This window comes from Cyprinodon tularosa, unplaced genomic scaffold, assembly GCF_016077235.1.
Source record: "Cyprinodon tularosa strain WSP-4 unplaced genomic scaffold, ASM1607723v1 ctg175, whole genome shotgun sequence".
NCBI classification, from domain to species: domain Eukaryota; kingdom Metazoa; phylum Chordata; class Actinopteri; order Cyprinodontiformes; family Cyprinodontidae; genus Cyprinodon; species Cyprinodon tularosa.
The window spans coordinates 847,874-873,780 of NW_024038574.1; the positions used below are offsets into that span (position 1 = coordinate 847,874).

A 25,907-nucleotide genomic window follows, 5' to 3' on the forward strand; every position below is an offset into this window, starting at 1 on the left:
ATTCAGCGTCTGCTCTGCCGATAATGCAAGCGTAGAAGAAGAAATGTGCTGTTTACCTGTGCAAAGAAAGAAACAACGAAAGAAAAATGTCTGAGGACTTCAGTGTTGAGGAAGAGCATGAGTTCTTTGCCGAGCTGAATGCGCTGGTTTGGTCTGCCGGCTTCCGTAGCGCCGTGAGCGCGCATGGGGGCGCTATTAGGAAATCCTATACACTACTGTTTATGCTCTAAAAACATTCTAAATGACTTCGTTTCGAGTAAATTATGGACGCTACCCACTCAGGACACTTGGAATACATTGGACGAGCAGTATGGAGGAATATTGACACGTTTTTATGGACTTTTATGGACCTTTCTGTCTCGGGCGCCATAGACCTCCATTATTTGAATGTCAGCAGACAGCAAGAAGCCTCCCAGATCTCCAGATGCATTTGAGATATCAAAAAAGTACTCCAGAGTGTTGTTCAGCATGGGGGTGAGTAGAAAATGAAGGCTAATCATGTTTTGGGTGTACTATTCCTTTAAGGGCAGTAGTCAAAACAGCAGGTTACATTTTATCATCTGTAGCATTTGTAAGACTTTAGAGATGTTGACTTCCTGCTCACAAAATTATCCCCCAACAAAATAATTTTAATAATTGTATGAATTTTTCTACGGGACTTTACATTTGACCATTAATCCATATTGTGGGTTGTGCTCAAACCTCCAGACCCTACAGAAAAATACGTATGGTAAAATATTGCTTTTGTTAATTAATATTATAAAAAAAAAAGAAAAACAATCCACTGGTCTTTGTTTCCAAGTTTGAAGACATTTCGCTTCGCATCCAAGAAGCTTTCTCAATTCAACATGTTAGGAATAGCGATGAGTTCAGGGTTTTATACAGCAGCCCAACAAAGCCATACCATACCATACCAACTTTATTTATGAAGCACTTTACACAATCATAAAATACAATAAAATTATAAAACAAAAATAAAAAAAGAGTGTAAAACACATAGTATACAAAGAGAATAAAACAAAGTGAAACCTCTCAAATTGTGCCAAAAGCCAAGGAAAAAAGATGAGTCTTAAGAAGGGACTTAAAAACAGCAAGAGGAGATGCCTGTCTTATGCTCAGAGGCAGATCATTCCACAGCTTAGGAGCTGCCACAGAAAAAGCACGGTCTCCTCTGAGCTTGCATTTTGTCTTTGGGACCCTCAGAAGCAACTGATCAGCTGACCTGAGGGAACGGGAGGGTGTATAAGAATGTAACAGCTCAGACAGATAAGAAGGGGAAGGCCATTAAGAGTTTTAAAAACAAATAAAAGATTAAAATCAATCCTAAAATGTACTGGCAGCCAGTGTAAGGAAGCTAAAACAGGGGAAATGTGGTCAAATTTTCCTGTACCTGTTAAAAGATGTGCAGCAGCATTTTGAACCCTCTGAAGTTGGGAAATATACAAGTCACTGAACCCTATCTAAAGTGAGTTACAGTAATCCAGCCGTGTAGACACAAATGCATGGATCACTGTTTCAAAATGTTGTTTTGATAAAATGGGTTTTACTTTGGCTAGCTGCCTTAAGTGGAAAAAACTGGCCTTTATAACGACTCTGATGTGCGCTTCCATCTTAAGACCAGCATCCATCTTAACCCCTAGGTTAGTAATAACCGGCTTAACGTACTGAGTGAAGGAGCCAAGACTGGTCAAGGAATCAGCAGTGGATCTGCCAAAGATCATTACCTCTGTTTTGTCTTCATTGAGTTTAAAAAAAATTAGGGCCACCCAGGCCTTCACATCTTCAGGACATAAAAACAGAGACCGAAGAGAGGTGGAGTTTACATTCTTTAGCGGTAAGTATATCTGTGTGTCATCTGCATAGCAGTGAAAGGCAATCCCATGTTTTCTAAAAATAGAGCCGAGCGGAAGAAGGTAAAGTAAGAAAAGGAGCGGGCCTAGAACTGAGCCCTGTGGGACACCACACGACAGTGGAGCAGAGGGGGACCTATGGCCATCAAGACAGACACAAAAAGTACGTCCAGCCAAATATGATCTAAACCAATCTAGAGCTATGTGACCGACGCCCACCCACTGTTCCAGACGGGAAAGTAAAATGACATGATCAACTGTATCAAAAGCAGATGATAAATCCAACAGCACCAAAACAAAAACGTCACCTGAATCAGTTGCTAAAGGTATATCATTAAAAACTTTTAAAAGGGCTGACTCTGTGCTATGAAATGGTTTAAAACCAGACTGAAAAACCTCTAATATATTATGTTCATTAAGATAGGCCATTAGCTGATTACAGACTACCTTCTGAAGAATTTTTGAAATAAAAGGCAAAGCCTTGTTTTTGTTTTGAAAACATGCAAATTGGAACAGATGAAGGGGTCCACCCTTTCGTATGGGGGTCGTTTGGCTTCTCTTGTTAGCCTGCAATGCTCCATACCCGTCTAAGTGTCTGAAAAGTCGTTGAAGGGAATTGTTGGCCCGGCTGAATAGGCAAGGTCTCCTGTACAGGGGTTGGGGTTGCGATGATAGCCATTTTGTTGGGCAACTGTATAAAGCAACTCAACGCTATTCCTGACATTTTGATTTGAAAAAGCTTCCTGGATGGGAAGTGAAACATCTTCAAATTTGGACACAAAGTCCAGTGGATTGTGTTTTTTTTTTTTTTTTGAATGTCTATGACCTGGATAACTGAGAACCTTCACCAGCTCATTAATAAATATTGTTTTCTGGTGTGAAACGAGCCTGCCTAAACTGCCACCCATTCCATTGTGCCACATTATAGCATCACACCACCTCTATGCATTGGGCTCTTCCAAAAGAAGGATGAACAAAGCCTAAGACCTCTCAAAGCCATGAAAACAAAAAAAAACATCGTATTTTGGCAATTTAGATATTAGCTAAGAAAAAAGAACAGTTGGTGTCATGTTTGGATTTTTCTTTCAGCAGACAAATCAAAAAATCTACACTTCTTGTTTTATTTTATAGCAATTGGCCTATTGTTTCAGATTAAAATTCCTTAAAAATTATGTTAGTTGAATTTTGCATCTTTAACCCTGTAATGCCAAATGTATCATATTTGATACATACGGTTTCTGAAAGGTTTTGCGTCTGACACCTTTTGCATAATTTAATGGTAAAAACTTTGCTCAAAATCCTATTGTACACAATCAGATATACCTGATAACAGAGGGCAGAAGACTACACAAAAAATAATCTTGACTTATTGCATAGTAATAAATTATTAAAATCAAAAATGTATTTCAGTTCTTTCTTTTTACATATTTTGTTAAAAGGCCAAATAAGGACTTCAAACCAAAAAAAAGTAATTTTCTGTTTTGTTTTATTCTTGGATCGGGCTTTAAAGGGTTAAGTTAAAGAAGAGGACAAAGTATCAGTAAACAAACATTTTCTTCAAATCAATTCAGTTTATTTCTATAGCGCCAATTCACAGCACATGTCATCTCAGTGCACTTAACAGTTCAACCAGATCATAGAGTCAAATTGATACAAAGTTTACTATCTAAGAAAAACCAGCTGATTCCATCGACTCATCGACTCGAAGGCAATCCCTCACAATAAGCATGCTTGTAGCGACAGTGGAGAGGAAAAACTCCCTTTAGCAGGAAGAAACCTCCAGCAGAACCAGACTCAGTGTGACCCTTGTTCTTATTTTCTTATGGTTAAAATAATGTAAATGGTTAGGAGTTTCTTTTAAAATGTAGGGAAACTAGTAGCATATTTACTGCTACATTTTATAATGCTGATCAGTTTTTGCAGACTATGAATTTTATTTCTTCACTCCCTAATCCTGCATGCTACATGCTTCTGCGTTGATTGAAGATCCTTTTCAGAGTGGATAAGTCCCACTGAAATCAGCAAAGCATTTCATCGTCATGGAGATCCACATTGCTCTACTCTAGGGTTGAGCGCTTAGCACATCTTGTGAGGTGGGAACCTGCTATGATATTCACAACGCTCCATGTGTGCTTTTAATTTGAAGTTTAGATACCGAAGTGACAACAGGAAATGCTAGGTGGTTACTGGGGTAACGGCAGCTGGAAATCAGAGCAGATGCTAATTTTGTAGCAGCAAATGACATTAGTTTAACACTGAGCTTGAATAGATACATACTTTGAAATGTTGATAAATCAGACAAACATGTCACAGATAAAATGTTCGCCATGTTTATGCTGATTAAAAACGTTTTTGACTGCCCTGATCCTTGTCCTGGTGAAGGCTTGGTTCACTGCAACATAGTGTCTTAATTATTTAATTTAGAATACAAAAAAGATCTCCTTATTAACCTCCGCCTACAGTGTCAACAAAAGTTTTGGAAGGAAGAGGCTTCGAAGCATCCGATGCAGGACCAGCAGATACCAGAACAGCTTCTTCCCCAGTGCTATTAGACTGCTGAATGTTGTATAAAATGGAGATAAAAAAACAACAACTGAAAAATGGAAACTAAATCATTTACCAGTCTTATGTTTACATTTTGCACTGCTGCACTATAGAAATGGAAATGTCTTGAGAGCTGCACTGAACGAAATCTAGTTTTATATAAACTGTGTATGTACAAAATGACAATAAAGTCTGCCTAAGTCTAAGGTTCATCCAAAGATAGATTAAGAATTGTCCGGTTTTACTTTTTAATTAAGGAGCTATTAGTTAGATGCTAATTTGTGTTAGTGATTTGTGGACCTGAGCTGTCTCTCAGTGTTGGGGAGTAACGGATTACATGCAACGACGTTTCGTAATTTAATTACAAAAACAGAGTAACTGTAATTCATTACAGTTACAATGAGAAAATATGTAATTCAGTTACAGTTACTTCCGAAAATATTAAGAATTACAAATTTTGCTACATTTTTTTTTTAAATATAAACAAAAACCTTTGCGAAATATGTAATGATATTTTTATTGCTTCGCGCCCTGTATCGCCGTTTCCCACTACGGTTCCTTGTCTCTATCACATTTGCCACTCTGATGATCCATCCTGTGCTGGTGGAGCCTCCTTGAGGAACAGCAAGCGAGCGGACGGTTCTATTTCAGCTCAAGCAGCGCATCAAAAATGACAGCCTTCCAGCGCTGGAAATTTAAGGAGCATTTCATTTACAGCTGTGAAAATGGCTCAAATTTAACCGTGCAGTGCAAGAAGTGTTTGCCGGCTATCAACCTAAACCTGCTTGTGTTAGTCTGCAAACTGCGTAAATGGTAGAGCCTTGGGGAGGAACAGAAAAGAGTATGGCCCAATGAGAGGAGTCTGAGAAAATCTTACATGCCTGGTGCTGGCATCTCTTCTTGTGGACATCCTGTGATTGCCTGTCAGCAGTTCCCTCTCAGTTTAGTGCTTTTTTAAGGTTCACATTCAGTTCTCAAAAATTAAATGTTGAACATGGGTCAATACTCATTAAAACCTTAAAGCTACAGTGTGTAATTTTCAGCGAAATCTAACGTCCAGACTGCAGACCGCAGCAACATGAACATCTCCCCCCACCGCTTCTCCCCCCCAACAGTACGGCGAGCGTTACGGGACAAAATGTCTTCCACGACGTCCGCATCACCTACCTTCTCAAGTGATGAGGTTTGTTTACATAGATAATTTTACAGATAGTATTTCATTAGTCTGTGTAGGGTATAGATTTCAGTTAATCTCTCTCAACTTGCCGTAGTTACTTACTTACTAAAGTAATCAAGAGTAATTAGTTACATTACTTTTTAAAAGTAATCGAAAAAGTTACACTACAATTACATTTTAAACAAGGTAACTTGTAACTGTAACGGATTACATTTTTAAAGTAACTTACCCAACACTGATAGTTATGCTGCTTTAGGCTTAGACTTCTGGAGAGATATTTTATCATTCTGCTTCATTCTATCTCTATTCTCCCACTATGCAGCATCTGTTCTGTTTGTTCAATCTCTTATGTTGGTCTCTCTTCTTTTCTCACCGCTCACAATGAGTCTGGTTTTGCTGGAGGTGTCGTCCTGTTAAAAGGGATTTTTTTCCTCTCCACTGTCGCTACAAGCATGCTTAGTCTGAGGGATTGCCTTCGAGTCAAAAAGTCGATGCAATCAAATGGTTTTCCTTAGATAGAAAACTTTTAATCAATTTCACTGAATGATCTGGTGAACTGTCAAGTGCCTTGAGATGACATGTGTTGTAAATTTGCAATATATAAATAAACTGTATTGAATTGAAAATATAATTGTACATAGCTTTAGGTATGTCTGTTTTTTTGCAGTCATAGACAACTGTGAAATACTGGGAGAGTAAGATGATCACCTGATGCAATCATTCTGGTAAGCTTATAGCTCCGTATAAAATTTGTTTGATGTGCTCTGTATTTTTTACACCAAAAATTTCAGAGATGTATGTTGAAATTAGTTTTCTTTTTTACACAACCTACCCTGAACCTAACATGACATTTGGAGGTCAAGCTAATACACAATAGGGAGGTAAATATCGTACTGTTTTCATGTTTTACGTTAAAAGCAAAAATGGACTGGAAAAAAGGTTTCTGCCTGGAACTGCAACATTTGATTGTTTTATTATTATGTATTACTAATGATGCTATTATAGTCTTTAAAATACCAGGATTTTGCCTATAACTTTACAGTTTGATCTGTCTTTATTACAGTATTTTAGATTTCAGATGATATGATGAGTTACTCAGTAGTTCAGACGCCTTTTTTTTACCAAATACTTTTTAACTCTTACAAGAATAAAAACGTGATGAAGTATTTCTATTCTTGCTTGAAGACATTTTTATTTGTGTTCTCACCATACTGATCTTGATCCTACAGGAATACCTTAAAGGAGATTGGACCAACATCCTTTCCACTGTTTGTTAACTCTGCATTTTGAATTTTCTCAGGTTTTCTCCATCTAATATAAGATATTTTTGGATAATGTAAAACATTTAAATGTGACAAGACATAAAAACAGAAGAAAACATAGCTTTCTATATGTCACTTCCTGTCGACTGCCTCTGTAGATCCTGTAAACAGTAATATATTTTCACTGTGTCATAATTACCACCTGTTCAATTGATATTTTTTAATAAATGGGTCAAATCTTTTTTTCACATCACTTTATGTACAATAGTGCAACAATGTCACCTTTGCAGTGTTATTTTTTTGTCGTGTAATTACAGCATGGGATGTTTAGTGGTATGAAGGTATAAAAACGTAACAAAATACAGATATAAAAACCTTAGAATCTGTTATACTGTTCCTCTAATTGGAAGTCCATTAATGAGGTGCTCAGAGAGAATGCTGGAGTCACTTTTCTCCAGCGGTATAGAGCACAGAGTAATGAGGTTAAACCCTTAAACAGCCGACTCTAAGACTTAAACTCCTTTTCTTCTCTAGCAAAAATATTTTGTTATAATTTTTTTTTTTATTTTGGTTTGAAAAACACAAATATTTATGGAATGAAAACTGATAGTGAGCAAACAATCACTCCTGACAGCAAGAGGAACATGGATCCACAACTATATTTTGTATGACATTGGGGACTCTAATATTCTTCTTTCTTAATGAGCAAAAAGAATAACGGTGCTCGCTTAGACCTGATTGCTCGTTATCTGAACATCAGAGATGTCGTCTTTGTGAGAGGCTGAAGATTTAACTAGGCCCACTGGTGAAGAAGCCTTTAGGTATGCACAGAAAGACAAAATTTGGCGAAGAAAAGCCTTTATAATGATCTACCAGTGTAAGCAAAGCAGTAATAAAGGATATTACTTAAAAAACAACAACAACAAAAACAAAGAAAGAACCCCGAGGTTTGGTTTATTATTAAATCTCTTACAACACATTTTGTTCCAATCCACCTGCATAAAATTGAAAGAGCAAAAATGTTCTAACCTGACTCCGCCAGATGGATTTGCTCCACATATCCATCTGGAAACCTTCCGTTGAAGTAATTTTGGGAAGGGGCGAAAATACTGGTTAGCTGATTGGCCTATGTTGGTGATAGACGGGCCAAATAAACCAATCAGATCAACGAAGCATATGACGTAACAGAGCGACGACGAAGAGGAGCCAATTGATAGATCAAACTCTTGCCGAAACCAGTCGGTAGAAGAGCAAAAACATATTTTCCTCTGAGAAAAGCCTCCAGAGCAGTGTTTTGCTCTTCTTTCAGTGAAGAAATACTCTGTATTTCCAATAAACCTTGCCCGATAGCCACGCTAACGCTAGTTTCATCGGCTGAAGCCGCCATGTTCTTTAGACTGAACTGTCGCGCTTCTCGTTGCGTCACACCTCAACCCGCCTCAAAGCCAACTCTGATTGGACGTTCGTTTGGTGAACGGCTCCAAATTTTCTTTAACGGAGAGTCTCCAGACTGATCTGCGAATGAAACCTCGAAAGCTCGCGAGATCAGGATGGTCTCACGAGGATATTTTAGTTCATCATTACAATCTATTTGAAAAATACATTGATTTTAATTTCTTTTTTACTCTATTATTTCTATTTTATTATACTAATTCATTTATTTCCTTATTTTATTTATTAATTTTTTTCCCTTTGGGATCAATACAGTAGAAAGGATCATTGATGAGTACCATACTGTAGTTCTTGTTTTTACCACAATGTGGTGCAGAAGGCTGCAGACAATTAATAACAATGACCCCTTAATGTGCTCTAAAGACCGCAGCTGCATCTGTGAAAGAAAACTACTCTGTAATTGTTTTAGCAATAAATAAATCCAGCTTCAAAGTGTTTATTCCATTAGTAACTTATGTGTTTCATTAGGAAAATTAAGTGCGTGCATGTTTTTTGTAATGTCGCCAGTGTGACTCACCCTTTCTCCATCCAGTAGCAGGTGGACTTTGAAGATCATGCAGTCATTAACAGCAATCTCCTCATTTCTGTAAAGAATCTGAAATATCCGGCTGAAGACGCTGCCGTCGTACACCCCCGCTGAGCTGAAGCTGCACTCTTCTGGAGTGGAACACAACCAAAATAGCAAAATAATTATGAGTTCACTGTGGCGGCTGGATCACTAACTCACTAAGTGCAACCTTCACAGTTCACACAGTGCAGGCCTTTTACAGCCTGTTTTTATAGAAGATGTGTTACAGTAAGGATTGAACTTCAGTAAACCACAGTGAGAGTGATTTTCCAGAAATTTGAAAAATACGGAACTGAGGTGAACCATGTAAGTGTAGCCTGGAAAATTTGAAGATAAATTTCAAGCTACCTCACAATCATCCCATCAAAAATGATGCCCCCCCCTACAGAAGATCAGTCCTGCCCTCAAAATACAAAACATCTAGTGGAAAAAAACAAGTTACTACAATATCAAATTTACATTGGGGATCAATAAAGTATTCTTAAATTAAAAAAAAAATTAAATAAAATATCCCATATAACTTTAAAAGGAACAGTCAGTATGAATAGTCACCAAAAATGGATAAAATGAGACACATAACATCTTCAACATTCAGAAAAAAAAATCTAATCATGGATATATTATGCCTTTTATCAGTAGTTCAGACTTTTACGAATGGTGTAATTGTATCCAGAGGTGAGTAGTAACTACAGTAGTTACTTTTACTCAGTTCAATTCAATTCACTTTATCTATATAGCGCAGATTCACAACACATTACTATACAACTCAAGGAACTTTAAGGAGACAATTTCCCCTGATCATACAGTCAGATTAGTTATGTTTTCTATCTAAGGAAAACCAGCTGATTGCATAGATAACATCCCTCACGCAAAGCATGCTTGTAGGGACAGTGGAGAGGAAAACTCCCTTTTAGCAGTGGCGGCCGGCCCATAGGGGGCGCTGGGGCACCACCCTCCCTGATAAGAAGAGAGAAACGTAAAATATATTTTTAAAAATTAACTCATAAATGTCAGTTTTACTCTTTAGAGTGTGTACCTATAAGCAAAACAAATTATATAAACTACATTTTCCTACCTACTGTCATTCATTTGTGGATTTCCACAGACAGACTCCTACCGTCTCTGTTCTGGGGGCGCTGATCAGACAGCCCCACATTTACAGAGAATCTGCCAATCATGTACTATTGCTAGGTGAATTTAATAATTTAATGGCCAATCAGCGTCTCAGAACTTTATGGTCTTGGGGCGCTGAAAATACTGCGCTTTAACAGGCTTCTGCACCCAATGCGCAGGTGCAGACAATTGGAGGGAAGATGGCGAACGTAACGAGCGAGATGCAGCTTCCCCCAAATTCGGTGAGATCCTTATTTATCCACCCTTTTGCCAGAAAAACATCCCTGTTGTAGGATATGAAAATTTCCTGTCATGGTTATTGTGACTGTGACGAATCCACCTCCTCACTTTAAATAACCTCTAACTTTGCGCGCTGCACACATTCCTGTTATACTGTGTTTGTGAGGACCAATCCGCTCGCGCTGAGCCCAGTAGCTCCATTAACTTAAAACACACAAGCTGTTCCTGGTTACCTGCTGGCGTATTGAGGGTGCACACTTAATATTTCAGTGGGGTTAGCCGTGTGTGTGTGTGTGTGTGTGTGTGTGTACGTGTTTATGCTACGGGGACAGGTCATCTTCAGTCTGGCTGCGTCTTTGCTGGGTTCAAACCCAGTTTGGTGTAATTGAATAAGTCAATTAATCTGTGTAAAGGAATTAAGTTGTAAAAATTATTTGTTTTTGTACATCAATTGTTTGTGGAGGTAATATATGGACAAAAATGATTTATGAGAAGAATTCAGAAATAAGAGAGCCTGAGGGGCTTAAACTATTTAATGAGGGCTGTGGGAAGAAGAGCGGCCATTTTTGTTTTCTGTTTCTTTGTTCCATTGCTGGTAACTGGAGGGAGGTTGAGGCCCAGAGTATCTTGTATATGTTTAGTTTCTTTTGCACCCTGTTTTGAGTTTTTGAGCACAATAAATCACCAACACCGGTAACCCGACTGAGCCTGGATTCTTGGAGGCCAAAGAACCCCGTCACAGTGACCCAAATCATCACTGTTACTGTTATTATATAGTAAATTAAATCATTACTGTTAAATTGTATTTCATTTCCAATTGTTTATTTGAATTCTTATTCTGGATTAGTTGGAGACATACACTAGGCTATATCACCCCCACCAACAATATTTTTCACCAGCCGCCACTGCCTTTTAGCAGGATAATACCTTCAGCAGAAACAGGCTAGGTTTGAGCGGCCATCTGCTGAGGCCGACTGGGGTTCAAGGAGACAGAAGCAGACATAGAAAAAGAAGCAGAGATAAAAAAGGTAACTTTTAACCAGCTCCACAGGCAGCCCGGTCCAGGAAACACACAGCCAGGCAGACGAGCTCCAAGCCAGCTCCCGCGTCAGAGGTTGAAAGAGAGCACAGAACTACACTGAGAAACAGGACCACTGAAAAAAACTGGAAAAGCTCCAACTACTATAAACAAAGGTGTTGATGGCAGCAGCACAGCTGATCTGTCCAGGATGGTGTCACAGCAAAACAGAATAAAACTAGATGAAGCTTCTATGATGAGAAAAAGCAGAGAGAGTAGAATTTTACAGACTGAACTAAATTAATGCAGAATGGGAGAATCGAGATAGAATGAAGCAGAATGATGAAAAGTGGTCCCTATGTCCTCCAGCAGTCTAAGCCTATAGCAGCATAACTATAGAGATAGCTCAGGATAACCTGAGCCACTCTAACTATAAGCTTTATCAAAAAGGAACATTTTAAACCGTGTCTTTATTAATGGGCAGACAGCCTAAATTCACTAGAGTGATCTTCTAATGAAAGTTCACATTTAGGAGTAGTTTTAGGGCACTATAATTATTACTTTTACTTAAATAAACCTTTAATGAAGTATAGCTACTCTCGATTGAGCACATTTTACTCTATCTACGATGAATTTTTTTTTTTAGTCAAGATCAAGCACCTTTTAAACTAAAATGCACCAGTTACAGACATACTTTTGAGGTTTGACTAAATTAGTTTTATTTTTTTCTTAATTCACCTCTATAAGCCTTCTATTACATATGGAGGTCAAGATTAGATACAGTAACAGTTATACATTGTCACTGGAGGTAGTTTTCCCTACCCTTAGATAGGGCTGGGCGATATGGCTTAAAAATAAAATCTAACTCTACCAAAACTGATCATAAAAATTAGTTTTTTCTTCCTTGTTTCAGATTAAAAAAACTAAAATAACACAAATTACTTACCTTACTTTTATAACAATCATCCCCTCAGGAAGATGATCTTCATTTCAATCACAACTTAACTAAAGTTGTTAAACATGCTAGTAATAACTCCAATAGAATAAAGAATTCTATTTAGCAGAAACCTTTGGAAATTTTTATTGTTGATTTAGAAAAAAAACAAGTTTTTCTTTTATATGAACAGTAAAAAAAATACTTTTCACAAGTTTATTTTGCACAAACTACACTATTATGTGCATTATAATATCATGCATTCCTTTTGTTATCAATCAGTATTTCAATACATTTTCTGCAGTTTACATCCTACTATTCTCGACTACAGCTGCAGAGGAAACCTTGCACTCCAGCTATGAGCTGGGAGAGGTTTTTTTAATCCCCTGCTGAGGTTTTGCCCTTTTCCGTTCCATTCTTATTCTGCCCGTCTCTGCAGGCATCCTCTTGATAATGCTGTTGCTACCTGCAGCATCAAGCAGTACAGTACGAATCAGAAGAATTGATGTGAATGAGCACGACTTGTCACAGACTCTGTCGTCGTGTCAAAGCGGCACCATAAATCACTCTGGAGAGAATTCAGTACTGCCCGAATGAATTTTTTTAGATTTAAGGACATTTGGTTATTTATTAGAAAATCAAATCAAGAAGTAAGTTTTTTAAGTGCTTTTTTTTATTATTATTATTTTATTTTGCCTAAATAAAATTAATGTAATCAACAGCATCATACACTCTTTCAAACCATGCCTTGCTAAGGGCTGATGCATCTCGAAAATATCTAATAGTAATAAGCTTAAATTTTACAATACAGAGATCCAGGGGGGAAAGTAATGCTGCGTTCACACCGGACGCAGCAGGCGCGACAGAAGCAGCGAGTTTACATGCAAAGTCAATGGTTGATGCGCGTCAAGGCGCAGCAAAAGGTCCCGCGGCGCGCTTTGAGCAGCAGGCGCAGCGCGTCTGAGCAGCTGAAGCAGCGCGTCGTGCGCGTTTAAGCATCTGACGCGGGTGACGCGCCGCAAACGCGCTGCTGCTCGAGATGGAAAAATTTAATTTTTGCTGCTCGACGCGCCGCGTCAACCAATCAGAGAAGCTGATCTGGGAGCTGGCAGGGAGAGAGACACAGCGCTGATGATCAGAGCGCTATGATCACTCCTCTTAAACAGTTTATTGATGCCTAAATTAACTTAAAATGCAGAAATCTGCCGGCAGAATATGTTTTCGCTTTTATTATCCTGCTGCCTGCAGTTTGGATTATTTAGATGAAAAACACCTACCAGCCGCCGCGGTGAACCGCGAGGAGGCGACCCGGCCAGAGGCTGCTGTTGAAGGGATTCCTACTGTCAGCGCACCACCAGTATGTGGGGGTCTGAGCGGCTCTGACAGAAAAAATATTGGAAGGCAGGATGGTAATCTGAATGAACTGACTGAACTGATTACGTTTTCGGGTGTATTTTCTAACTTAAAAACATATTAAAACTACTTTATTCCCACTGATCACAGCAAATATAGCTGCAAGGCAGAGAAAGGATAGTGAAGCTCCGCCCAACGCGCGTCAGACCCACTTTCACACTGCACAGCCAGAGCAGCAAAGCTGCTTCAGCTGCGCGTCGGAACTAACTGGTACAAGCAGCAAAAATGAAGCAGCAGACGCGATTTTGCTGCTCTTGCTGCGTCCGGTGTGAACGTAGCATAAGACGGATTGCTCCTGTATTCCAGTAAAAGCTTTAGGGTCACTTCCAGAAAGACCTGGTGCCTGCAATACTGCAGTTATTTTTTTGCCACAACTAACAAACTCTTTCTCAAGAGCTTTGCGTGGACGAATCAATTTTACATGCTTAGCGCCGTGTCTGCTCTTGCTCTCTGCCCTGGTGGAAAGCTCATTGCTCTCTCAACATCAACATCTGCCTACTGCTTAGTATGTGGCTTAACAATCTATGTAAAGTCTAGAAAATCCTATGGCAAACTTTGAGGGTTTTTCTTTCTTCCACCTCACAAAAGGGGATGGAAAATGTTGATTTTAAGAATAAATATTTAATTATGTTACTGATTACTTTTGTATAGATGATAAAAGGAGGTTTCTCTCTGTGACTGTTCCTCTATTTCTATCCATCCAATTAGATGTAAAAGTTTACTTTCATTATCCTAATGTTTTCTCTATTTCCTTAATATTTTAACTTCTTAGTTTGTCACCCTTTTTATTACACTCTAGATTATCATGGCATTACAAGGCAGTTTTGAATGTTGTTATTTTTGTTATCAAGCCCCCACGAGGTAGCCTCGTGAGACCATCCTGATCTCGCGAGCTTTCAAGGTTTCACTCGCAGATCAGTCTGGAGATTCTCCATTAAAGAAAATTTAGAGCCGTTCACCAAACGAACGTCCAATCAGTGTTGGCTTTGAGGCGGGTTGAGGTGTGACGCAACGAGAAGCGCGACAGTTCAGTCTAAAGAACATGGCGGCTTCAGCCGATGAAACTAGCGTTAGCGTGGCTATCGAGCAAGTTTTATCGGAATTACAGAGTATTTCTTCACTGAAAGAAGAGCAAAACACTGCTATGGAGGCTTTTCTCAGAGGAAAAGATGTTTTTGCTCTTCTCCTGACGGGTTTCGGCAAGAGTAGCCTGGCTTGTGGTTGTGTTTTCGTCGTCGCTCTGTTACGTCATATGCTTCGTTGATCTGATTGGTTTATTTGGCCCGTCTATCACCAACATAGGCCAATCAGCTAACCAGTATTTTCGCTCCTTCCCAAAATTACTTCAAACGAAAGGTTTCCAGATGGATATGCGGAGCAAATCCATCTATCGGAGTCAGGTTACCCTAAGGCAGTGGTTCCCAAAGCGTGGGGCGCGCCCCGCGGGAAGCGGTATGGATGAATGAAGAAGAAAAAAAAAACAGCGGTTGCTTGACTAAGCATAATGGACAGTTGTGACACTGCAACTCAGATTTGAGAAGATCTACAGCAAAAAGCAGGCTCACTACAGCCACTGAAAAGATGGGAGGATTAAAGTACAAAGAAAAAACTCTCAGGGAGCTGTTCAATGTTTTCACTCCATTTTGCACAGAGGCTTTTTTAATGTATAGATTATAGCAAAGTTAAATATTGTTACAAATAAAAAAAAGAAATATGTTTAAAGTAACACAGACAACAAAGAATCCTCTTCTAATCTACAGTATAGAACTATGAAAAAAATACAGTTACACAAAAGTGTTCCACTGTAAAGATGTTGTAGTTTGTTTTGTTGCAACCTGAAGTGTGAAATAAACTTCAGTGGAGTTTGAAAACAAAATATGTGTATAGATTTATTGTATCTGGTTGAACGATGTGTGTGACCAGTTGATTCTTTTTTTTTTTTTGGGCTCGGGGGGGGGGGGGGGGGGGGGGCATGGAAAATTTATTGTAATCCAAAGGGGGGCCCAGAAGATAATCTTTGGGAACCACTGCCCTAAGGTGAATAAAAAGAAATTAATGAAGGTATACTGGTTGGAAACTTTTATAACTATACATTTATTTTTTGTTACTAAAGCAATAAAGTTAATCTTTTTTATATTTTACATTCAACAAATAGTTCGAATAGAATGCTTATTTCTGGAGTGAGATCTCTGATGCTTCTGTAGGAATCTATTGGAGCCACTTCTCCACTGTGTGTGTTTCTGTCCCAATGCTCTATGGCCACTAAGGATGCCTTCACCTTCCAGCCTGGTATCGATGCCAACAGTGATATATCGGGCATTCCTAGAGTGTACCAGGTGAGAACTTTATCAAGTGGTGTGAGCAGAACTATCTTTTCAGCTCGGCGTGGGGTAGACCAAAGAAATGATGGTGGATCTGTTTCTATCTGTAGAGTCAATGTGGAGGATAATTAATACTTAGGGATGCACTTGGACTTTAAACTGGACTGGACCGAAAACACAAATACGCTCTACAGGGAGAGGTGGCTGAGGTCTTTTAACACCTGCTGGACAATGCTGCGGATGTTTTGTGAGTCTGTGCTGGGGCAGCAGACTGAAGGTGAAGGATGGCAACAGACTTAAACCCATCTGCAAGGCCAGTCAGGTTGTTGGAGAGCAGCTGAACTCTCTGACAGCAGTTTCAGGGAGGAGAACGTTTAAAAGTTATGCACATCCTCCTCATGATGTGCTGGTCACCAACAGAAACCCCTTCAGTCAGAGACTCATTTCAGCTCGCTGCACCACAGATCGCTACAGGTAATTCATTATGTATTATTTATTTCACTACCTCATTATGTGCAATTACATGTGCAATAATTGTTGTTTGGTACTGAGCATGATAAATAAAAAATGCAGTTGATTGTATATAATGTGATCCTCATCTTATTTTATCCATTTTTATCTTATTTTACACTGTTTATAGGGGAGGGGCGTAGTTTTACTGTGTTTGTTGTAATTTTACTTATTGTATTCTGTCTTTTTATATTTTATTGTTCTCTATTTTACTTACAATTCTTTTTCTTCTTCTTCTGTAAGCAGTTGCAAAGCAAGAAAAGAATTTCCCACAGGGTTAATAAAGTGATTCTGATACACAATTGTAATTAAGAAGACTGGCAACTTGAATGCCCCCCTCCACTCAGCAAAATCTAACTTAGATTTGGTCTTAGTATTGAAAGTTTTATTTGAAATAATTGATTTACTGAATTTTACTCAATTGTACTCAAGTAAGAATAGCAATAATTTAAAAATGTTTTCACTCACGTAAAAGTGGAAAGTTGTCATCCAAGAAAGAAAGTAAAAGAATGATGTAGTCAGATAGATTTATGTGCACGCTCCGATACTTTAAAGGCCAAAATACATTGAAAACAAAACAAATCTGATTACAAAAAAAAACTCCTTCCAGAAGAAATACTTTTAAAAATCAGTATTTTTCAGCATTAAAAAATAAATCAACCCTGACTGTGACAGTAGCAAGAAATTTTACTGAAGTATGAGAGGCAATACTTCACAAGAATGTTACTCAGGTAAAAGTAAGAAGTACATTGCAGGAAAATGACACCTAAAAGTGTTTTTTTGCCAAATAATACACAGATAATTGTAACTGAGTAAATGTAACTCATTACTACTCACCTCTAAAAACAAGTGACTATTTGATTTTTGTGTTAAAATACAAAATTTTAAAAAGTTTTTTGTTTTTTTTCGTCATAAAATAATACATTTAGAAAACAATGAAGTCATTTGAAAATATCTGGGACTGAATGTGGCCACTTATTTGACAAAAGCACCAAATTAAACAGGAGACAGATACCCAAAGTAAGTAAGGAAGAAATTATTCTGTAAGAAAAACAAGGATATTTTGCAAAGTCGTGGCTGAGAAGGTGTCGTAGGACTAGTTCCTGGTTTAAGCCCTCTGCTCAACCAGCTCAGGTGTTGTGTCTTTAGGTAAAATACTTTCCCACCTCACCTACTTTTGTTGGTCCAATGGACCATTGGTATTGATTGTTTGGCAGCCATGTTTCTGTCAGCCTGCACCAGCACAGCTGCAGCGACAGAGTAGCTCACCACCATCAGTAGGTAAATATGTGAGTTGCAGTGTGAAGCTATTTGCATAGTTATTTGCAAAGCATAGCATTCTATCATGAGCAATCTTCTGCCCTGATGGTTCACCTTAGTTCACCTGATGGTTCACTCTGCCCGGTCTTCTAATTATCACTGATCTCATCCACCTGCGTCTGTTCCTTTATATTCGGTTCAGCCCAAGCTATCAGGGCCAGATAATTTTTTTTCTGCCTGTTTCTTTATGTCTGTTAGTTTGTCTGTTTAATAAGTTTAGTTAATTCCATGGTTCGTGTTTTGGTTCATGGCAGCCAGTGGATTGAGAGGGTTTTAGTGTTTGTCTTGTCTCCTGATCATGCCCTGGTGCTTCTACGTGGGGCCCTCAGGGTTTTGGCGCGGAACTCGGGGAGGATCAGTTTATTCCCGTAAGCCTGGCTCCAAGGAGGAGACCAGTTCAAAGTTTACTGCAGTAATCCCGGTACCACATCTTGGCTCTGTCCCTCAACCACTGAGCCTGCCAGTCGGCATCTGATCCTGCTTGTCAGCATCTTTGCGCCTCTGTCTGGGCACGCTTCTGGACCCGTTGTGACTCTAAACCTGCCTTCTAACTCTGTGGGTTCCTGGATCTTTCCTGTGTTGTTCGGAAACCCTGACCGGACTACAGACCTATGCTTCTAGAAACTGTTCCTGTCTGATCGGTATTCCTGTCATGGATGGGATTCCTGCCTGCCCACTGCTTGGGGTTGCTGCATTGGGGACACTCTGAATGGCTAAGGGCCGCATGTTGTTGGTAATGCATCGGCTGATCCTGCCTATCATTGAGAGGACGGACTGAAATGTTAAACCAGGTAAGTGACTCATAATCATCTCCTGTCGGATGATCGTGATCACTTACCTGAGTTTCTCCCTCCAGAGTGTCAGTGATAGGGAGGTGCCCTGCCCCCCTCCTAAAGCCGCTGCGGTCCACATCTCCGCGCTTCTGTTCTGTCTATTTATGTTTTTATTTTAATAAATGTTTTGTACTTTCCTACTGACTTTCTCACCTTGATTACTGGGTCCATCTGTGCCGTTTTATGACACAAACTATTCCAATAACTTTTAATGCTTTAGTCTTTTCAAGTTTCTTGACATCTTGCTCCCCTATTTACTGTACATTTAACATCTGTCCAAAGATTTATGTTGATGACAAGCCCTGTTTTAGTCTTTTTATTTTAACATACATGTACTTCAATATCTACACTCACCGGCCACTTTATTAGGTACACCTGTCCAACTGCTCCTTAACACTTAATTTCTAAGCAGCCAATCACATGGCGGCAACTCAGTGCATTTAGGCATGTAGACATGGTCAAGACAATCTCCTTCGGTTCAAACCGAGCATCAGTATGGGGAAGAAAGGTGATTTGAGTGACTTTGAACGTGGCATGATTGTTGGTGCCAGAAGGGCTGGTCTGAGTATTTCAGAAACTGCTGATCTACTGGGATTTTCACGCACAACCATCTCTAGGGTTTACAGAGAATGGTCTGAAAAAGAAAAAACATCCAGTGAGCGGCAGTTCTGTGGGCGGAAATGCCTTGTTGATGCCAGAGGTCAGAGGAGAATGACCAGACTGGTTCGAGCTGATAGAAGGGCAACAGTGACTCAAATAACCACCCGTTACAACCAAGGTGGGCAGAAGAGCATCTCTGAACGTACAGTACGTCGAACTTTGAGGCAGATGGGCTACAGCAGCAGAAGACCACACCGAGTGCCACTCCTTTCAGCTAAGAACAGGAAACTGAGGCTACAATTTGCACAAGCTCATCGAAATTGGACAATAGAAGATTGGAAAAACGTTGCCTGGTCTGATGAGTCTCGATTCCTGCTGCCACATTCGGATGGTAGGGTCAGAATTTGGCGTCTACAACATGAAAGCATGGATCCATCCTGCCTTGTATCAACGGTTCAGGCTGGTGGTGGTGGTGTCATGGTGTGGGGAATATTTTCTTGGCCCTCTTTGGGCCCCTTGGTACCAATTGAGCATAGTTGCAACGCCACAGCCTACCTGAGTATTGTTGCTGACCATGTCCATCCCTTTATGACAACAATGTACCCAACTTCTGATGGCTACTTTCAGCAGGATAATGTGCCATGTCATAAAGCTGGAATCATCTCAGACTGGTTTCTTGAACATGACAATGAGTTCACTGTACTCAAATGGCCTCCACAGTCACCAGATCTCAATCCAATAGAGCATCTTTGGGATGTGGTGGAATGGGAGATTCGCATCATGGATGTGCAGCCGACAAATCTGCGGCAACTGTGTGATTCCATCATGTCAATATGGACCAAACTCCCTGAGGAATGCTTCCAGCACCTTGTTGAATCTATGCCACGAAGAATTGAGGCAGTTCTGAAGGCAAAAGGGGTCCAACCCGTTACTAGCATGGGGTACCTAATAAAGTGGCCGGTGAGTGTATTTCTAGAGTCAGTAGCAATCTATGCACTTTATATGCATCGCATGGAAATATCTTAATATCTTATTAGGAAATATCTGTTTCCTAATAAATTAGCAATAAGAATTTTATGTATATTCATTAGGTGAAAAAAATCAACCCAAAGAGTTGGCTGACCTATATATTAGTCTATTTCTAATTGTAACTTCCTACAGGTGCGAACACTGATAACCTACATTAAAATTCTATTTACTATTGGACAGAAATGGAGTGGCTGAGTGATTGAATGATCTTTCACAAAAACTATCCTCTTTTCCCCAGAATTTCACGCATGTAGAGCAATGGATTCTTTCAGTGCAAGTGTTTATGCTTAATCTATTTGCAAGGCTGAAGATCTGATTAATGCATTTCAGTTCAAAATTTAGCAAGTGAGGCATGGCCGTTTAATGTATGACCTTGTGAGAGGAGCTGTAGGAGGAGAGAATAGCTGCAGCTTTCCAATGACAAAATAGATAAGATTCCTACTGTAACACACACTATTGCTGTGGAAGAGCATGCTATGAGATAAAACACTTGGACTATTTAGTCAGACCAATTTGATTGTGCACTAGATCACAATCAATGTTTTTTACACTAACAACGTGTCAGAAAGACTTATTGCCTGAATCTGCAGCTTCCCTAGGCTTTGTGGAGCATTGCAGCTCATTCTTTAGCTGTCTGTTATGCTGCTGCACTGTTATATCAGATACAGCAGGACATATTTTACAGGAAAAAAGGCAGCAAAAAAGATGACCTGGATTATTATAACATTAAACAGTGAAAAAAACTATTTTGAGATGAAAAAAAATACAGTGTATTGGGTTTATTACACCATATAAGCCTTATAAGGTGGTATTTGTAATTTTTATATCTAATTTCCTGTTTTGCATTATGGAGAAGACAACAATTAAAAAGGAGAGAAAATTAATTATAAAATAACATCTTCATATTTATACCATTCAGTGACAAAAGTCAGTCCTTGATGTTCACAGCGGGTTTTAGATGTGTCATGCTCTTCTCACACTTAACGTGGTACAACTGTGGTGTAGCTGCTGTGTGGAATCCTAGGAATCCAAATCATTATAATCAATGAGTACATTGACATCAGCCACAGTGCAGCGCAGATGCAACAAAGTGTTTCTGTGAGAAAGTAGTTAGTTGCAGCGTTCCCTATATTAAGCTCCTGAATTTCGCTCGCTAAACATGTGAAGGTGCCATCAAACAGAAAAAATGTCCTTCTAAAATCAAATGAAATGTATTAAATTGATTGCTTAGAGATTCACTTCCATACAGAAAGCCCATATTCTTATCTTAAGCTACCACAGTATACATGTCAGATTAAATAATATACTTCAGTAATAGTACCGTATAGTATATCCGTTGGTTGTGCTGTTCTTTTTACATCTCTTTGCAGGTGATGAAGCAGACTGAATATGTTTTATCATTGTCTCCCTTTTATCTCCTCTTTCTTTCATCTTTTCTCCTTTTTCCTCTTTTTCCTTTCCTGTTCTACTTACATTGCAGTGTCCAAATAATGTGGAATACTCCCTGCATTAATTATAATAAAGATATTTATATGCATAAATCAAGCGGAACACTATGGCTATAGCCGTAATGCTCCACCTGTGAAAGCAGAATCTGTTGGAACCTTTTTTGGCATCATGACAATTATTCTTATTGCCATGTTGCCAGACAGGGGACCGTTAAAAAATAATAATAATAATTGATCCACGACTTACTTGGCTAGTGCAAAAAAGAAAGTGAACCTATGTGAACTTTTTTTCTCCTAAACACCATTTCAGTAGCAGGAGCCATAGCCGAAAGAGGATGGTTGATGTGTTCAGTATGAGTGACTTTCACTACCCGATCCGCACCGGAAGCACGACGTACCATCTGCTCATTTGTGCATGCGCACGCAGATATACATCCAGGTCGCCATAAATAATGTAATCACTGTAGTAAAATTACTTATTTCTATCCTTAAATCACTAAAGAATGATAATAATACAAATCTTTAAAACATTCTGACATTTCTGAGACCATCTGATGCTTCTTACATTTTCTCCGTTAAACAGCTCATCTGACATCATCGAACATGCTCAGAGTATTCCGGCAAAATAAGATTAAACAATGTTTTTTTTTTTTTTTGTTATTTCTTTTTTTAGGTTGTGCACTATACACCATAATGTTAACATAAAAGGCAAAAGCAAAACTTAAAAAGACTAGATTTATGTTTAAATCCAAACCCGAAAAAGTTAGCTCCAGGAAGTAGCATATGATCTTATTTCCGGTACAAATCGGGCAAAGACGAGTGATCAAACAGAAAGGATTTTAATGCATTTATATTTCTCAGGAATTACATTATTAACACTTAACACATTATAGTTTTGTAAACTAAGTATTTTTGGGGAGGGGAAAACGTAATTTAGGTCTTTTTTACAAAATAAAATCGAGGGTGACCCGGATGTGTATCTGGTTGTGCGAATGAGCTGATGGTACGGATCATGCTACCGCTACAGATCTGGTAGTGACATGGAAAACAGCAGTTGACTCTCTGGCCAGACCAATCACTTTAAGATGCATCACTTTCAGCACCTGTCTGCTTTCCTGCTAGCATAATACCAAGACTTCGACCACAACAGAGAAATGTTTTAACTATGTCCTAAGTGAGATTGATCTAACTTTGAAACCTCAACAACGGACCACTGTAGTATAATTTCTTTAAAGAAAAGACGTACAGGTGCTGGTCATAAAATTAGAATATCATGAAAAAGTGGATTGATTTCAGTAATTCCATTTAAAAAGTGAAACTTGTATATTATATTCATACATTACATACAAACTCATATATTTCAGATGTTTATTTTGTTTAATTTTGATGATTACAAATGACAACAAATGAAAATCTCAAATTCATCATATCAGAAAATTAGAATATTGTGAAAAGGTTCAAAATTGATGGCCCCTGGTGCCACACTCTAATCAGCTAATTAACTCAAACCACCTGCAAAAGCCTTTAAATGGTCTTTTAGTCTAGTTCTATAGGCTACACAATCATGGGGAAGACTGCTGACTTGACAGTTGTCCAAAAGACGACCATCGACACCTTGCACAAGGAGGGCAAGACACAAAAGGTCATCGCTAAAGAGGCTGGCTGTTCACAGAGCTCAGTGTCCAAGCACATTAATAGAGAGGCGAAGGGAAGGAAAAGATGTGGTCGAAAAAAGTGTACAAGCAAGAGAGATAACCGCACCCTGGAGAGGATTGTGAAACAAAACCCATTCAAAAATGTGGGGGAGATTCACAAAGAGTGGACTGCAGCTGGAGTGAGTGCTTCAAGAACCACCACACACAGACGTATGAAAGACATGGGTTTCTGCTGTCGCATTCCTTGTGTCAAGCCACTCTTGAACCACAGACAGCGTCAGAAGCGTCTTGCCTGGGCTAAAGAGAAACAGGACTGGACTGCTGGTGAGTGGTCCAAAGTCATGTTCTCTGATGAAAGTAAATTTTGCATTTCCTTTGGAAATCAAGGTCCCAGAGTCTGGAGGAAAAGAAGAGAGGCACTTCATCCACGTTGCTTGAAGTCCAGTGTAAAGTTTCCACAGTCAGTGATGGTTTGGGGTGCCATGTCATCTGCTGGTGTTGGTCCATTGTGTTTTCTGAGGTCCAGGGTCAACGCAGCCACATACCAGGAAGTTTTAGAGCACTTCATGCTTCCTGCAGCTGACCAACTTTTTGGAGATGCAGATTTCATTTTCCAACAGGACTTGGCACCTCCACACAGTGCCAAAGCTACCAGTACCTGGTTGAAGGACCATGGTATCCCTGTTCTTAATTGGCCAGCAAACTCTCCTGACCTTAACCCCATAGAAAATCTATGGGGTATTGTGAAGAAGAAGATGCAATACACCAGACCCAACAATTCAGAAGAGCTAAAAGCCACTATTAGAGCAACCTGGGCTATCATAACACCTGAGCAGTGCCACAGACTGATCGACTCCATGCCACGCCGCATTGCTGCAGTAATACAGGCCAAAGGAGGCCCAACTAAATACTGAGTGCTGTACATGCTCATACTTTTCATGTTCATACTTTTCAGTTGGCCAACATTTCTATAAATCCTTTGTTTTTATTGGTCTTCAGTAATATTCTAATTTTCTGATATGATGAATTTGAGATTTTCATTTGTTGTCATTTGTAATCATCAAAATTAAACAAAATAAACATCTGAAAAAATGAGTTTGTATGTAATGTATGAATATAATATACAAGTTTCACTTTTTAAATGGAATTACTGAAATCAATCTACTTTTTCATGATATTCTAATTTTATGACCAGCACCTGTATTTGTCATTCTCGTCATTTGTAGTTTTTGCATCACATCCAAAGTTATCTGATTGGTTCTAACTTCATGATGCTACTGATTTCAAGCTCAACCAGCTTTTTACCAGACTGAATGCAGAGTATGCCATATCAGTTTGGCTATCAGTGTGAGCCTAAAGGGCTGGTTATACCCCCCGCAGCAGTGTCGTTTCCACAATGGCGGTCATACAAACAAAACAAGCTGGTAAGGTACCAAACAGGAAATATGCATAGTGTAGAGCGGATGTAGATTTGACCAATCAGAGGCCTCCTGTCTGCGGCACTGTCTGCGTTCACCTACAATTTTGGAGAGATGCACAGAGTGTCTACGGAAGGGGCGGGGGCACATTTGCATTCATCGCGAGACACACGCAGACGACCTGGTTTCTGAGTATAAATCAGCCTTTGATTTTAGCATTTTAATACACCACATTTATATGAAAGCAAAATAAAAAAAAAATTTTATGCACGACTGAAAATGCACAATGTTGTTTTTTTGCATACCTTGTGGTTTGCAAGTTTTAAGGGTTAAGCGGGTGCTGTGAAGAGTTAGTGGAGATAAATAGCTGTTTAGAGCTTACTTTAAAGGCACACTATGCAACATTTTTCAGTTAATTAATGTGTTCCATAACGTTTTGGATGATTAAATGAGTCATTTCAGGTCGAACAAATGTTTTCTCGGCCGCCCTGGTGGTCTGTGGGGGGAAATACCGTACTTGCAATTGCAGGAGCCCTCGGCCCGCACCCACAGGCTCAGAAGTCTCGTGCATCGCGAGAGTCGGTCTTGCTTTACGGCAAGAACTTCTACACGCCCCCAGTTAAACGCATGCTCATTGCTAGCACAGTGGCGATGTTTGTGCAGTTATCATGGCGGAACCAGCGAGAATTTTCAAACTCAAAAATTGGAACAAAATAGGCACTTACCGCAGTAGACATGGTGATTCGTTGCGTTCGCCTGTCTGCTAATCTCAAAACAAGCGCGCCTGGCTTGAAGGAGAAACCAGGAGAACAGCTGAGCATATTTACGACAGTGCACTTTTACTTTCGCCCTCTGGGGGGAGCCTCGCTGGAAAATCAACACCAGTTGCATAGTGTACCTTTAAATCTAAGAGTAGCCGTTTTTTCCATCCTCATGTGCAAATTTTGAGTGAACTATGAAATGTGTAAAAAAAATGTCATTACGCTTGAAGTTAATAAAAAGGAAGTAAAGATAGGAGGCGGCCATGGGCCACAGTGTTTTAGTGTTGACCTTACTCTCTCATGTCATCTAGTATTAGTGAGGGTTGCTGTCATTCTAATGCTGCACTCAGCGAGGGAAACAGCTTATCTTTTATGAAGGTACTTGAGTTACATTAGGAAATTTTTAGAAGAATGTCTTTTCAACTCCTCTGGAGTGCATTT

At 39.3% G+C, this 25,907-nt stretch overlaps 1 protein-coding gene across 1 annotated transcript in view; it reads right to left on the minus strand.

Moving 5' to 3' along the window:
- fam135b (family with sequence similarity 135 member B) overlaps positions 1-25,907 on the minus strand; it is a 101,848-nt gene that overhangs the window by 39,072 nt on the left and 36,869 nt on the right. The window contains exon 4 of the mRNA XM_038281754.1: positions 8,803-8,942. Coding sequence (XP_038137682.1) covers positions 8,803-8,942 — 140 coding nt within the window. The remainder of the gene's footprint in view (positions 1-8,802; positions 8,943-25,907) is intronic.